Genomic DNA, 16321 nt, shown 5'->3' on the forward strand with positions numbered 1-16321 from the left:
AATTAAACATGACCTTTGAATCAAACTTACTTGATATGACACATAAAAATCCGGTAACATTAAAAAAATTAAAAATACTGTTTTTAATTAAGATGTCAGTATATTATTATAACATTATGTTGCAAATTTATATTATTTAAATATTTCAATAAACATCAGAAAATTGATGCTTTTATTGCTTCAAAATAAATATTTACAATATCTTTATATTATGCATTGACTAACATTTACATACATTTACAAAAAAAAATTCTTTTGTATGTTGTATAAAAACAAGGAAAGTTGCTATTGCTTATACATCATTTATAATTAAAATTCTTTCTTATAACTTTATCAAGATATTGATATTATTTCCGAGTCAAAGGTCATGCTGCTGTTAGAATATTATGATTTTACTTATTCTTTTTTGCAATCACACCCCGTTCAATGAATTTACTTTAAAAGTCTCCGTATTTCCGGAAAGTTAAAAAAATGACATTTGGTACAATCTACACACGGGGGATACGTACTTGCTCTTCCAACCATCTGAACAGCTCGCACGCCTTTCCGGAATGTGGCCACTGCCCGAAGGGAGGAGAACCAGAGCTGTTAGTTGTCACAACCAAAACAATGTCAACCTAGATGCGGGGGTCTCAACGGGTGTGGGGAATCTAATCCGTGGTCCCGATCGATATGTCACGTTTAATACTCAGTGCGATTTATTAGAAAATGGGAAATTACCAAAATTTTCCGTATTTTCTCTCTGGTTATTGATTTACCTTCTTCATTAAATTTAACTGTTACATATAAGTTAAGCAACATATATATTCTGTGTGTTATATTCAAAATTGATTTAAGCAAGCATGTGTGATATTTAGCTCGTGTAGATATTTTCTGTAAAACGAATGGATTTCGAAGCAAAGATTGATTTGATCGAGTATTGCTAGTATGATAAATAATAACAATATTTCAGCTTTGGTGGAAGCTTGGTGTCTTGGTATTTTTCTTGTAACGTGACCTTCGATGGAGAGAGTCATTATTAACACTGGTATTACAACCATTGCATAATTTACTTCGGCCTACTGTGAGGGTCGCAACACATAGAGATTATAATATATTTGCGCTGTGCAGTTGAACCTCATTATATTCAGAAATACGTATTGAAAAGAAATAAACGTTTCCTCAAAGTCAATATCGGTTGCAGAGTGTCGGTGTTATTATTGTGATGTTGGTGAATTGTGTCAAATATGCTCGATATGTGAGAGGGAAATGGAGTATTTTTAGCCGATGTATTCGATAAACCCTGGGCATCGATTATCATCGTCCCTGTAAGCTGTTTAAGCTCATGGTAAGCTTACGTCTCGGTGCTTTTTCTGGTTGCGTGCTGAATCCAATTAATCAACCCGCACTTAGCGACATTGAAAGTATATCACGGAAACGGAATTTCACGTGCACGAGCAGGTCAATATCATATTTAGTAATGCACGTAGTTTTTTTTTTTACCTTGGCTATTGAAACATTTTGAAATTAAAAATAAGGAAAAGATAACATATATATTATATATGTAACACACTTGAAATATTTCTTAAATAATATACTGTTAGAAATTTAATATAAAATATATATAAAGTTCTAAATATTCCTTTAAATAAGTGCAAAAATATTCATAAATGCATATTTAAACATTGGCACAAGATTCTCAACACGAGTATCCGTAATCATATTTTAATTTTTTGCAAGTAACGCTGCAATTAACATATTAAATCTGTATCAAATTAAACAAATTAATAGATACAAAAATTTGCTGCAATGGAATTTAATTATGTAATAATTAATTATATGTCTTAATGTAAATACAGGGTAATAAGAAAACGTCTTTCGAGAAAGTTAATACTAATGTCTCAATATCAATACTTGCTTATTTTCAAATTTATAAGTGCATAAGCTTTATATTATAGTATAACTTTTAAGATAATAACTTTCACGAAAAGCGTTTGATTTGTGCAAAAACAATGCATACTTTTACATATTAGATATATACAAGGCGACCCAAAATAATTATATTAATTGCGTTCAATTATATATGCAGAAAAAATGTATATAAAGTATATGCGATATATTGGATAACCTTTTATATAGAAAATATCCCAGTTCCAAATCATCATGTTCATTATTGCAATCATTATTGCCTGAAGCGCGTTTTAATAAGAAGAAAAAGTGAACGTTATGCGCATTACATAAGACGATAAATGCGCGATAGTATTTGGAACTGGTAAAACATATAAATTATCAATAAAACTCCACGTAAGCACACTGAAACAACAATTAAGAAACGATAACTGTTAGCAAGCCTGAAATACGATATGAGCAAACTCGTCGACTGGTGTTAGGTGGCAGCCATTTAACGTGAAGACACAAAATATATACGGCTCGGCAACGTGCAATAATGCATTTTTTTTGCGCGAAAGCGGCCTTGTATCGTATTTATGATATATTTATGAAGCTAAACATAATACGCAATAGTTAATTAATTTTGTTCTGTATGACCGTCCGTTCGTCCAACTGGCGTGCTTGTTACTCGATTCCGGCCCACGTGTCGAGGTAGAAGCGACGAACAATGTTAGAGTGCTACGTAACGTAATTGTATGCTGCTATTAGAGAGCGATGCTCGATAATTCGCTCAATGCCATCAACTCTAGCGAAAGCTCAACGATAAACAGCACGGATCCGATACGAATCCGAAATGGGAGAGTATTGAATATAGGTACTGTGGAGTAAGTGCGTACGGTAAATGAGACGATTAATCCGTCGGTCTGATTATTGTACGTTCAGTATATCACTTACGCCATCTTACCTCATTACACATTCACAGGCCAACCTGATTCTGCCGAAACCCAAAACTTGCAACGCAATGCTGCATGCGGAATATTTACGCGATATTTGCGTCGATACTCATTGCGATCGTGGTTTCTCGATATTCGCGTAGAAAAAAATATGCCGGGTCCGGCAGAACGCATTTTGTCAGGACAACAAACGTTGATTAAATTAAGCAATTAAAACGTTAACTTTAAAGAGTAGTCTTTTCAAGAAATTCAATATTTAAATAGATTCGTGAACGTGCTCGTTATGCTGACAAAATCTCGCAGGAGCTGCGACAGGTGGGCACGCGTATGCGGGATACGAAAAGGATGGAGAAGGAAGCCGGCAACAGGCATACCGTCGAGATAACTGCTGTAGGCAGTGTTTCCTTTCACCATGCCGGTCTGCATCATCATCATCCCCACATCTGCAAAAATCCAGCGATCGACCCGGACACGGGTTTATGAGTTACAAGTAAAATGAACAGACATGTCGTATGTACATGGGAGAAAAACAGCTGATGTTCAAATGCACTTTGTTCTTTTTTTCTTTAATAACATTCAGCTTTTGTGGAATTCGTATGTGCACGTACGCGCGAACAGAATGAATCGTGTGTAATAAATTACATATAACATATGCAAATGCCAATTGTAATTTAGATTCTACTCTAATGAAAGTATAAGTTTAATAAAATATTATTGACGATAATTTAGCAGACCGCAATCCCGCGTCGGTTCACGTACGAATTCGAACATCACGGACAATAGGCGAATTAGGCGTTAGTCACAATTTTTCAACCGCAAATGGGAATACATTCGGTACATCCAAGATAGGCAACGCTGAAAAAAAAAATAGAAAATAAGCTCGTTCGTCAGGCAAGTTACCTTTCCTCGTAACCGCCGAGACTCTTTGAAAACCTAAAACGATCGAATTAACGTTGATCGACATTACGGATCACCCGGTACTCGAGCGTGGCACGAGTACCGGGCATGCTGATTGCCCAGGGTTTAGGGTTATTATCGTTCCTGTGTATGGACAAGACTGATTGTGTGACCGGTTGAGCGTAAGTCCGCTACTTGGGGGAGACTGGATTGTGTGGATGTGATCATGTACGTGGTCGTGTACGAGTGTACGCCTGATACGGTATGTCGCGTGTGACATGGACGGAATTGTTGAACGGGGACGACCCGTGGCCGCCCCCGATGTGCCTGAGCGGCACGGGGATCTCGTCGTTCGTGGGGAACGGATGGGTATACTCCTGCCATCGGCGCACCACCGGTCGACGTTCCAATTTCACTGGCGAGTACGAAAACGAGAAACGTTTCGAAGGGCGAATGCCGAGAGCGCGGTGGAAGACGCGCGATTCGATCGCGCGACTCGATCGGGCCGATCGATCGACGAGAGATCTCATTGATAATACAACTAGCACACGTTGAGAAAGAAAGAAAGGGAAAGTAAGAGAAAGAGAAAGAAAGAGAGACAAAAGAGAGAAAAAAAAGAGCCGGCAGACGATCAAAGATCGTAGTTTCGGAAAAAGAAGAAAATGGAGACAGCAAGATAAAGAAAGAGAAAAAGACAGAGAGAGGGGGGGGTGAAGACAGTGATCGAGATAGAAGCTGTCATTACCATTATGGCAAAAACGGATCCAAATCCGGGAGCTAATCAGCATGCAAGGCGAGCGAGAGGGGCACATACTAGTAGTGCAGGCTAATTTTCGTTCTCGGTCAGGTGGACATGCGCCAACTGACTGAACTTTCGGAAATTACTGTTGAACTCGGTACTTCATTTATTTTTCACGTCATTTCTCGCGATTGGAACGAGCGTAAAGGTTTCCACGAAATGAAATAAATTGATCATGTTTGTCGTGGCACACAGCAATGTTTGACCAACTCGAGTGTAGATGCCGCAATAAATTCTCATTTAATTTGTTATAAAATATGTTCGTTCTCTAGCGACGGCTTTTATTGCCGTTCGTGACTGTAAAAATCGCTGCAAATCTTTTTCGAAAGTGTCAAACAATGACGGTGAAAAATGAAGAAGTATCCGATTACAGCATCGGGATTATCGCCTTCGGGATTGTGTCTTGCAATAAAAATTAAAAATGCAATCATCGTTATGCTGATCATCATCATCATCATTATAACAATTATCCTCATAATCATCACCTTGACTTGCAAGAGATCGATTAATGTCGGAGGCATATATGTATCGATAGGACACAAAGAGAAAGAGAGAGAGAGATAGATAGATAGACGGAAAATACAGACATAGAGAAAGAGAAAGACAAAGAGATAAAAAAAGAGAAAGGGAGAGGGAGAAGTGAAGAGTGAGAAAAACTTAATAGACAGACAGAATATCGCAAGAATATTAGTACAGAGGCAGAGACAGTAGACAGTACAATCAAGTTGATGTTTGATGAATGAAGGGGTTAGATCAAGAGTGAGATTGTATGTAAAAGGGCAAAAAGATTAAAAATAAGTAATTAAGAGATAGTCATAGAGATGATAGTAAAGATATCAGACTTAACGAACGAGTGTGAGAGAGACGTTACCTAAGTCCCGGCCCCAGGAGCGTTGCTGCTGCCCCACTAGATCATATATCACAACAGGATGGTCACAACCATGTCACTTTATTAATAATCGCAGTTATTACTGTTATCACGCTCTCAAACAAGGGCAAAGGGCAAAAAAGGTGGGTTGGCAGAAAGCCAACCAGGGTGAGCGTGGGAGAGGGGAAGGGAGAGATAAAGAGAGCTTTTTATATGATCCGTTTGCATTTATACGTTACGTTTACGCCGAGACGTTATAATTTTGCGAGTCACATCAATGACACGCTCCATCAATATCAATTGATAGAGAGAGCGAGAGTGAAAGAGAGAGAAAGACAGAAAGAGAACGGGGAGAGAAACCGCGTGTGAGACTCGCAATCTCTATCGATAGATCGAGCGCGTTCTATATACAAATTACATCTGTGTATAGTTTATATATTAGATATAAATATATATATTTTATATATATCGGCAGAGAGAAGACCGGATGTCGTTTAGCAGAAAATTTGGCAAAAATCGAGAAAAGCTGTTTAAAGGATCACTGGGCCAGAAAGACTTACAATTTTTGCACTTGCACTTCTTGATCAGAGTCTCGTCTTTAATATCCTCATGGCATGCTTTGCAGTAGAACCACGCCCTGAAAGTAAAAGCACAAGAAAGGCACATAATTATTATTTCATAGAAAATTATATCATTTTATATCATTTATTTGGTATAAAATAAAACAACAAAATTTCAATAAGTGCTTACAAAAAATGATTATGCAGTCTAATTTATAAAATAATGTACAATAATAGAGAAAAAAAAAACGATAAATGTATATAATAAATGTAAAAAATTGATAAAACACTGTATTCTAAGTTATATTACACAAATGATTGTTGTCACTAAACGTACAATGTTAACTGACTGCTCGAACCTTTTTAGTTTGCGTTGAATATCGCTTTATATTGATAATTAGTAATTCCTAATAGGGATAAATATTATGCAAGAATACGGACTACAATCTCTAAATAAACTTCTGCTTTAATTCCGTTTTAACGAAATTAACGGGGTTCCAGGATACAAAAGGGTTCTTACCGCTTTACTTCGTCAGCAGATTGAGCAATGAAGAATCCCTGAGTATTTGCAGCGATCTTGGCACCACGTGGGTTAATCGAGATTTTACTATCGGAGCCTCCTTCGCCCTTTATCTCGATGGCCAACAACAGGAGCTTCAGTTTTGTGAAGCACAACCTACGACGAAGTCATGCATAATATTCGCTGTCTTGCAGTTAGGTATCAAATTAACAAAAAATTTAAATAGCTTTTTCTTTGTTTTTGTACATTTGTAGACATAACAACATTGTATGCAAGAAAGTGGCCATCGATAAGCGACTAAGAATACTGCAAAGCTTTAACGTCATTGATAATGAGTTGTGTTTCAATAAGTAAAATAGTGTGCAATAATATCTAATAATAGCATTATAATGTAAAAAATTTGTAGCAATAATATCAATATAATATAATTATATTTAGTTAACAAAATGGAACATTAGAAATAGATAATTGCGAACAACTCAATATCGTCGTTAAATAAACAATTGAAACTTGTTCATATAAAATCATTTTCGTTTTAATTTTATTATAAAATGTACATTATATAAAAATATTATAATAATCTTATAAATATGATATTACTAACGCACGTACTATTATAATGTCTCATGATTTTTGTAAATATAAAAACTTTTACGCATATAAGAACAAGCTTCATTCTTTGTATCACAAAATATATTAAATGCATAAATGTAGCATAAAGTATTAGAGTATATTTTTATTAAAATATTATAAAACATTTTTACTAAAATATTCGAGCGTAAAGGAAAAATGTCTAGATTCAATCTTTATTTAGTATATATTATATACTAGTATATATTATAGTATATATTATAGTATATATTATAGTATATATTATATAATATTTATTTAGTATATACAGTATATAAAAAGAGATAATTTGATAATTTATAAATATTTTATATTTTTTCATACTTTATGCGTTAAATATATATTAGTAAGATATAAATATATACCCACTGCGTAACGGGACAGTGATTGTGCAGAGACAAGTTTTAAAATATCAAAGCATATAAATTTACAGCGTTCATTTATCAAAAAAAACTAAGTTTTATTTAACTGCATGTATCAACGTCCCGTTATATCACCTCGGCGATAAACATTTAAATAGCTAAACAATTAAACACTCATGCAAGCGATACAATATATTTCGATGAATTAATCCAGGCGATCATGCAGGAAAGTCTTAAAATTAAACAATTATTACTTATCTAATAATACGAACTGAAACATGCCAAAGTAGATCGAAAGTCTCTACCGTCCTTTATAAACTATCTGTTACGGTCTAAGTTCCTAATCTACTTCAAAGTTCCAGAAGGCATTCGGGATGTCCTGTCTCATCCATGTAAGGATCGAACAGATTAGCCAATGTTCCAGAAGCACAATTACATGTATATAATATAATTCAATAAGATATATACGAAGTATAAAATGATAATAAAAATATTTATAAAATGTATCCAATGTGAAGATCGCTTCTTACATAGGAATAGATCTCTCTCACACACGCAAATCAAATGACAATCCATGTGTGTGCATAAATCAAAAGAGAAAACTAGAAAGAATTATCCGTTTTGCGAATAACAATGCACTTCACTGATCTCTGTAAAATATCACTATGCAACATGAAATTCCCAAAATATCTCTTTAATATCATGTTTTTTAAGAGATTGGAATAGAAACAGAAAAGTTGTGTATAATAATATTGTACAATATGTAGAGCTATGTATTTTTAATTTTATTTATGCTTTTGTTTTTTGTTATTTATAGATATTTTGATCAATACAAAACTTTTGTATAATAAATATTTATAATCGAGATTAAGTGAAATTAAAATCTTTATTCAAAATTAAAAAAAGAAAGAGATTTAATTCTTGAATATTTTTAAATTTTTAAAAACTCATAACTCAAAAACTATTGCTGCCGTGAAAATTTCCGCCGATAAAAGTACTGGCAATTTGCCAGTGTTAAATGTGACATTTTAAAAATAGAAAAATAAAAAATCACAGAAGTCAGTGATGCAATCCTAGTAGGCAAATATATACGGTGCAATTCAGACGGCTGAGAAAGGGAGTTAAACGATACATTTAATTCTTCACTATTTCATTCTTAAAAATTTCATAGTCTTCTTAATTGTAAGACTATTTAGTCATTAAATAATTATTACAATGATATCTACAATACCATTTAATTCAATTAATTCAAAATCGATTTAATTAATATACAACAATTATATATTTTTAGTATGCTATATATTGGTTTGTCAGCTTTTTTTATAATATCTATTTTTATCATAAAAATTCGTAACGACGAAAAGAAGATGTACCTACTTTAAATATATGTAGCTTTTATTTGAATTTATTGTCATATGTAGTAATTTGCCACTTAATAAAAATACAAAATAATCTAAGAATTAGAATCTGAAATTGATTTTAACTATTACTGATTTTTTTCTTATAATTAATGTACGTGTTTTATTATAATTTTTACTTTTATTGTATAAAATTCAATAATAGATATATATATTTGTAAAAAAAATATAAAATATCTTCGATGCAAAGTATATCGCATTCTGTGTCTCTTTTTATATACTCTCTCTTTACGTAATTACAACATCACTAATTCCGATTGCAAATAGCTATAATATTTTAATTAGTTTTTACTGTGTATGTGTGTATGTATGTGTGTGTGTGTGTGTGTGTGTGTGTGTGTGTGTGTGTGTGTGTGTGTGTGTGTGTGTTCCAGTATCAGCAAACTGATATCTGCAGAATATATTAATATTTACAGGAAGAGCGGCATCTCATAAATTACTCCAAGACTTTCCGTAAGAACAGAATTGCGAGCTCGATTAAATCAGTTAACGAACAGTACGTACTAATACATATTTATGTTTAATTGGCAGCCACAATCGATATCCGCCAGGACACTTTTCCAATAATCTGTGTCAATGTGTTACGAGAATAAGTTTCACATACTTTTACATAGTAAAGAGCAGCAGGCATGCGTGTACAAAGAACGCGCTTTTGTTAAGAGAAGATTAGAATGCTACATCTAAGAACACACACCATGACAAAGATACGGACATTATCGATAAAAAGACAAAAATCTCGCCCGTTATGTTCAAAGTTGTTCATTTAAAATCTAAAAATCATTTTTCTGTACAGGAGTTCCTTTTTCCGGATAAAAAACAGGATTATGCGTCACGCACCGTTCGAAAAAAGGTCACAGTACACGCGCGTTTCTTTCTCATTTCGTCTCACGTTGCGCCGCAAAAAATTGTGATATTGCCGAAGCGGGATGCACGATTTACCGGGGCGAATGCGGATCTCGCACGCGCGTCTAATTTCAACTAGTTAAAATTTATTACGAACGGCCGCAGGTCACGTTACACTGCGACACAATGTTATGTGCACCGATTTAAGATTAAGAATATTCAAGGTCGACAATCAAGTCATTCTCGCGATATTTAATGTCACGAGAATGAACGTTTCGTGTACATTGTAACATAAGTAATTACTTTTCACAGTGCAGTCTTTCTATGCAATAACGAAATAATTCCACAGTAAAAAATTAATTATATACAAAAAGAAAAAAAAAGAAAGAGAAAGAAAAAATCCTTGAAAAATGCAAGAAAAAAATTGTACTTGTCGCGTGAATAAATCGAAAGCTTGAGCAATGCGTAATCTTCAATCTCGATTTCGATTGTTCCGGAATTATAGAAATTCCATTGCATTCGTCGGTCTTCACGATATGGTCATCACGATCAATCCGACAATATTTTTTGAATCGCGATCACTCGCACGCGAATCGCGTGTTTCCAGCAATTTCCGAATGCGGGGGTTGGTTTGAAATACTTTCCGCGCAGAAACATCGCAAATTCCCCCGTTGCCAATCAAGCATCCCAATTAGACCGAACACAATCGGCGACGATATTCGTCACGACTGACAAGCGAAGTCCGCATTCGTCCCCGATACGTTTCTCTACTCTTCATTTCTACGCAATTCACAAAGATCTGTGCAAAATTTCGAGCAGCTCGAAAACCAAAATCAAAACTGATTGGAAGAATAAGAGGGGAACGGAGACAAAAAGAAAAAAAAGGAAAATAAAGAGGAGAGAATAGATTCGTACAGCTGAAAACTGGACTACTCTACACAAAATCCAAACAAAAGGAGATAGATAAAAAAGACAAATATAGTAGAGACTAGTGAAGAAAATCGTTTAAAGACTAAGAGACCGAGGTGAGGGGCGATATATATAAATGTATATATAAAAATTGATATATGTTCTCAAAGTATAGATATATGTGGCAATATATGTATGTTCGGTATTGGAATAGATCAGTGTGTTAGTCGTGAGACGAAGATAAGACAAAGAGATAAATAGAGAGAAAGACAAAGAGACAGAAAAGAAAGAAATTCGTAACAAAGTATTACGGTGTCGGTAGAAATGTATATTTCTGTATTGTATTTCTCCTTCTTTCTTCTCTTATATGTGTATGGCAGTCCATATAATTGTCAATTTTGAATATATATATATATATATGTATTGTGTCACGTGATTTGTGTAAAAGTGTGTCTGTACGGTACGTTTACATGTGACAGCCATTGGCAGCGAACTTACTCGCTGGCTTGGGGAAATGTCATCCCGGTAAAGGACGGGGACAGGGTTTCCGTGTACATCTCGCAGCCCGTGCCCTGCAGGTAATCATTCTGCCACGCCTGTGTGTCCGGCGACTGAAACACCAACCAACCAGGCCCCACGTCATCAAACTTTCATGATCCACGTCGCGTGTGGACGCGCGGCGAAGAGCATCAGCTGCGTGTCAGCTGCTACTCTTCCCGGAGAAAAAACTGGAATGGGACATTTCGTATATATCGTTTTGCAGACGAGGAACCGCGAATCGTTCGATCGATACGCCCGTCTGAAAGAATTTATCTATACAACACAACGTTTTACTCCTTGAACAACTTTGTAAAAAAAAAAAGAAAGAAAAAAAAAAGAAAAGATCTGATTACGGGCTAATTTTCTACAAGGCTTGGAACTCCTAAGCTTTTCCTTACAGACAACACAAAAGTGAAAAAGATATCCAAGAGATGTCTGAACTTTTCGTCTAACGATCGAGACATCTTTCCAGACGTTCTTGTGATACACTTCATTCTTATACGTTCATGTTGCCAGAGGGGCATCATTTTTTTTTTTTTTTACCGAATATAGAGCAGAAAACGCTTGGGATGCTGATCCTGAGTAGCGCGGTTCGCGTCATGTCGACGCACGACGATCGTGCACGACATGATGCATTTCGCAATTATGGCGACCGACCAGGATGAGAGTTATTATCACCGTCACAGAAACGAACGAGCGCCGTTAACGATCAAATTCCAGAGGCCGTAATTCCGGGGGCGAGCACGCGCGCATACACTCACACTCACTCACAGGCACACGTGTGCATACTCGGGGGCGCACGGAGTGCTTGATCTCTTCCAAATTCTCTATCCCACCCCACCCATCAATCTCGGCGATTTATCGATTGATTGAGGCCTGACCTTTTCTCACATTTTCCTTCCTCTGACTAGACTTGCACACACAAGCTCTTCAATTACGTTGATCTCTTCGTATAGTGTATGTATATATATATATAGTAGAACTTGAAAGTCCGCGCTAAGAATGCTCTTTTATTGATACGAACGACGACGAGGACACGTCTTCGATCTACTCGTCGGAGCTATCGTTTTTCTATGATGGAGCAAAAAGACGATAGCTTTCAGAGTTCTAGATTTATAGTACAATATTTTGACTGTCATGTGTTTATATTCTTCTGGGATCAATCTGCAAATAGTTTCGCAAAATAAAAAGCAGTGTTGCTGTTGAAAAATTGATAGTCTTTGAGAAATCGTTCTCCATTTTACTTTTATTTCAAAAAGTATAATATTTTAGAAAGGAATCTCACTTCTTTTACACTTTCACATCTCTTGATTTTTATAAAATCAGTATAAGTAGTAACCGAAAAGCCCACATTATATGCTCGTGCGTTGGTCAGGAAACGTCTTCCTCGAGTAATCAGTATAACAGTAAATACATTGTTGCGAGACTGGCATCAAAACTTGGATCAAAGGATTGCTCTATGAATCTAGCAACTCCACCGCTGACGAGAGGTCTGACCGCCATATTTACTCCAAATACTCGTCCGCCATTATAATAGTTTTATGGAAAGTCTCCAGCATGATCTGGTCTGGAAACTGTAACAAGAATCGCATCAAAGGCACCGAATGCTCTACGCTTTCAACGAACTCTAACAAGATCAAGCTGTGTCATCGTCAATCGTTTCTCCTTTCATTCGCTTAGTCTATTAATTAATGTTACTGTTACAAGTCTTTCAAAGATACATGTATATATCAATTGCAGAAGAGGGGTGAAAATAACAGATACGTTACTGAAGCGATGAAGGGATGGTTTACATCGATTAGGTGTAGCACAGATATGGTTTTGTACAGTATAGTAGACACGTTCACGTATTATGTTGTAATATACACACATATAAATATATATATATATGCGGAGGCTCGTGCACTCCATTGTATATGTGTATATTCACGTATATATAAATATACGTTTACGTATATAGCGGAGTGGAGCGTAGTGAGAGACATAGGCGAGGCGAAGCTTCATCCCTTTCTTTTTTCTTTCCGATTCAAGAGACCACGGACTTTTTTCAAGTGACTTTGTCGTCGTTAACACGATCGCGAAACGGGCCTGAAATATAGATGGTGACGATTTCCGCGAGTTTTACTACTTTTGCTCAAAGGAATTCTTCGCTCGAGTATCCCTCGAGATTTCCATCTGGATGATAGAGCTATGCGCGACGAAAACCCCAAGAGTTTCATTCGTGTCTCACAGCAACGAGTAGAAGAGTCATCCATTTTTCCATGAAGTTCTTACATGACTGCAGAGAAATTTAACATAAGTCGAGAATAAGTGGAATTAGCTTAACTTCGTAATTGAAATTTACAAGTTTAACATTTATTTATCAGTTATAATTTTTAAATAACTTATTATTTCATTGAAAAATTCTGTTATATTTCATTTTTGACAGTTGAATATTCTTATATTAATATTTATGTTTAGATAATTTAAGAAAGAAAAAAAAAAGAAATTAATGTAATATATTCAACAAACATATATATTTATTTATCTCTCATATATATTTATTTATAAAAATTATTAAAAAATCAATTTACCATTTAAGTTTCTCGAATTCAGTCTAAATAAAATTCGTATTATTCTATAAATTCGTATCTGTTTTTCAACTTGCACGATTATAGGGAGATATTGATTATCGCTTCAATGTATGATGATCAGTCAGAAATATCTTTTTTTTCATTATTTAATCATTGCTGAAGAGACGAGGCAACAAAATCTAATATAAGATGTGTAAGAAGATTCTGCTTATGAAACTATCTCATCTAAGTTTCTAATTTTGCATCCCTCTGCGGCATAAAAACGCAACATACAATGCAAAAAGTCCATAAAAATAGCGGGAGATCGGGTCCCCTGATTTTCCTCGTTAGACGACAAAATCGATCGCTACGCCACGTGTTTGCTGCGTCACTGGCTGAAGAAGCATGAATTAAAAATAATCACACGCGCGCCACAACACCATTATTGATACGGAATTAGCGGTTGTATCGACGGTTTCGTACGTCTCCCGCGGTGGCGTATCTTACAACCGCGTAACAAGAAGAAACATCACTATGACGAAGCGAGGGAGCACAGGAAACAGCGGACACAGCACAGACACGAGATCAAACACGGTGGATCAGCGATGGCGATCGAACGAAAGATCGATTCCGTCCTGAACGCGGTCCTGTCTCTTGAATCAGACGTATGCGCGTATCTGCTCATATCATGGATGTTGGATTGATCCATAGACCGACTTACTCAGTAGCTTTCGCAAAGGGCATTCCAATGAAGGTAGGGCTCAGTGTCTCGGTGTACATCTCCATTCCGGTTCCACGCAGGTAGTCATTCTGCCAAGCCTGCATATCGGGCGACTGGTACCAATCAACCAACCATTTCTAAATCACACACGCTCCTATGCATGTACGGATTGTGCGCGTATGTCCACAGTGAGGTGCTCGTGCCCGACTACTTCCGGTCGCGACGTGACGTGACGTGAAGCGAATCATTCGTCGCTTCCGCGATTCGCGCAATGAAGTAAGCGCGCGAAAGAATAACAATTTACACGGTTTGCCGGGAAAGAGTTGTTAAGAATAATCTTATCGATAAGGATGTCAAACATCTGCCGTTTTATAGCCAAGGAGTTCGTGCGCTTGAACGCAAGTGATCGCAAGATCAACAGTAGGTTTCGCGAACAGGACATATGATTAACGATATAAGATCTCTTTTGCACACGCGATCACTGTGAACAGTCCGATCGTAACAAAGACCTATACGAGGAATAGCGTTCAGACATGCATAGACTAAGTGGCAGGTGGACTGCCGGAGAACGACGATTTACTGACCGTCTTAAAGGAACGCATGGCGAAGAGATTGGCCATCATTGTGCTGAATCCAGGCGCAAGGCAGGACTGCGCGATGAAACCTAGTTTCAACTCCGCTAGGCATATAACGTCGTCACCCTGCTTCCAGTCCCACGATGGAATGTTTAGTAAGTAGGCCTGGAACACAATCCGGTTGACAGGGTGAGAAGTAATCATCAATAAAAACGTGGAATCACTATAAAAAGAAACAATATTCTTGAAGGATATATGTACAAATCGTAGATTTTAACGAACTAAAATATCAAAAAGTTGAACATCAACTTATATCCTGTAAATCGCATTTTGCATTTAAAGATAGATTTATCGACGAGCATCTAATTGTCTTGCTCGACAGCGGTTACCTTGTTGTGATACTGCATTAATTGAATGATAACGCGAATGTCATCTGAATAGTTCTTGATGGAGATTACGCGCATGATGTTCGCCGCGTCTTCCGCGTCCGGGTCCTGGCAGTACTTGTTCGCCAGTACCAAGCACGCGTCTGCCTCGTGTACCTAAAAAGCATCGAGACAATCCGTTTTATGTCGTTCGTTACTCCGTTTGTAATTGATTAATAGAGGGGGGAAAATGTATATTGGGCAGGACGTTGGTCTTAAAGCAATAGCAAAATACAATAGGAAGTTGCTCCACAAATATATATACTCGAAAATAGAATGGAGCAAAAAAGATAAAAATTATTGGTGAATCAATTAATAAAATCGTTAGAATGAATAAAATTGTATCCATTTAACAGCAAAGAGAAAAGCGATTATTTGAAACGCGTCGCGATCGTCGAAATCAATATCGTGCGTGTAAGCTGCTAAATCTACGGATCGTCGATCTACGATTATATTTGAAAAATGGTGACCTCTTCTTTCCGTATTCGTACAACACAGATTTTTTTTCCGAATTATAAGGATTATATGATGAACATGGACAGCATCGTCGAAGATATAATATAGTAAGAAACAGAAAACCGTGGGGATATGCATCTACAATATAAAAGTCATATAAAAGCATTCAATAAGACAACAATGCTACTTAATATCGAAGATTCGCACGGCTAGTAGAGTTGACAAGTGAAATTAACTTAATTAAAATTATGATAATTTAATATTAAGTCTAAATTTCATAAATATATACTTCATATACATTACTTGATTGCCAATTATTATTATTTTTTTATTATTCAAGTAGTACATTTGTTACTAATTTCACATTTAACCATTGTCAATATTAAACAGATTGACGAATTTTATTTGTAAATTTACAATTTTT

At 36.0% G+C, this 16321-nt stretch overlaps 1 protein-coding gene across 50 annotated transcripts in view; it reads right to left on the reverse strand.

Moving 5' to 3' along the window:
• The window catches only part of slo (calcium-activated potassium channel slo), a 101323-nt gene that overhangs the window by 19148 nt on the left and 65854 nt on the right, over window positions 1-16321 (reverse strand). For 13 of the 50 annotated variants that reach the window (XM_089071752.1, XM_089071751.1, XM_089071750.1 and 10 more), the window contains 7 exons: window positions 15406-15558; window positions 15026-15181; window positions 14442-14578; window positions 6467-6622; window positions 5947-6023; window positions 5390-5425; window positions 510-560 (listed from right to left, as the gene is read on the reverse strand). In XM_089071752.1, the coding sequence (XP_088927878.1) occupies window positions 510-560; window positions 5390-5425; window positions 5947-6023; window positions 6467-6622; window positions 14442-14578; window positions 15026-15181; window positions 15406-15558 (766 nt within the window). Of the gene's footprint in view, window positions 1-509; window positions 561-3196; window positions 3266-5389; window positions 5426-5946; window positions 6024-6466; window positions 6623-11126; window positions 11240-14441; window positions 14579-15025; window positions 15182-15405; window positions 15559-16321 lie in introns of all 50 variants that reach the window. The other 37 variants (XM_089071771.1, XM_089071773.1, XM_089071772.1 and 34 more) reach the window with 16 other exon arrangements.

The sequence above is a fragment of the Pogonomyrmex barbatus genome, unplaced genomic scaffold, assembly GCF_055798465.1.
Source record: "Pogonomyrmex barbatus isolate J1 unplaced genomic scaffold, ASM5579846v1 scaffold12, whole genome shotgun sequence".
Classification (NCBI taxonomy): Eukaryota; Metazoa; Arthropoda; class Insecta; order Hymenoptera; family Formicidae; genus Pogonomyrmex; species Pogonomyrmex barbatus.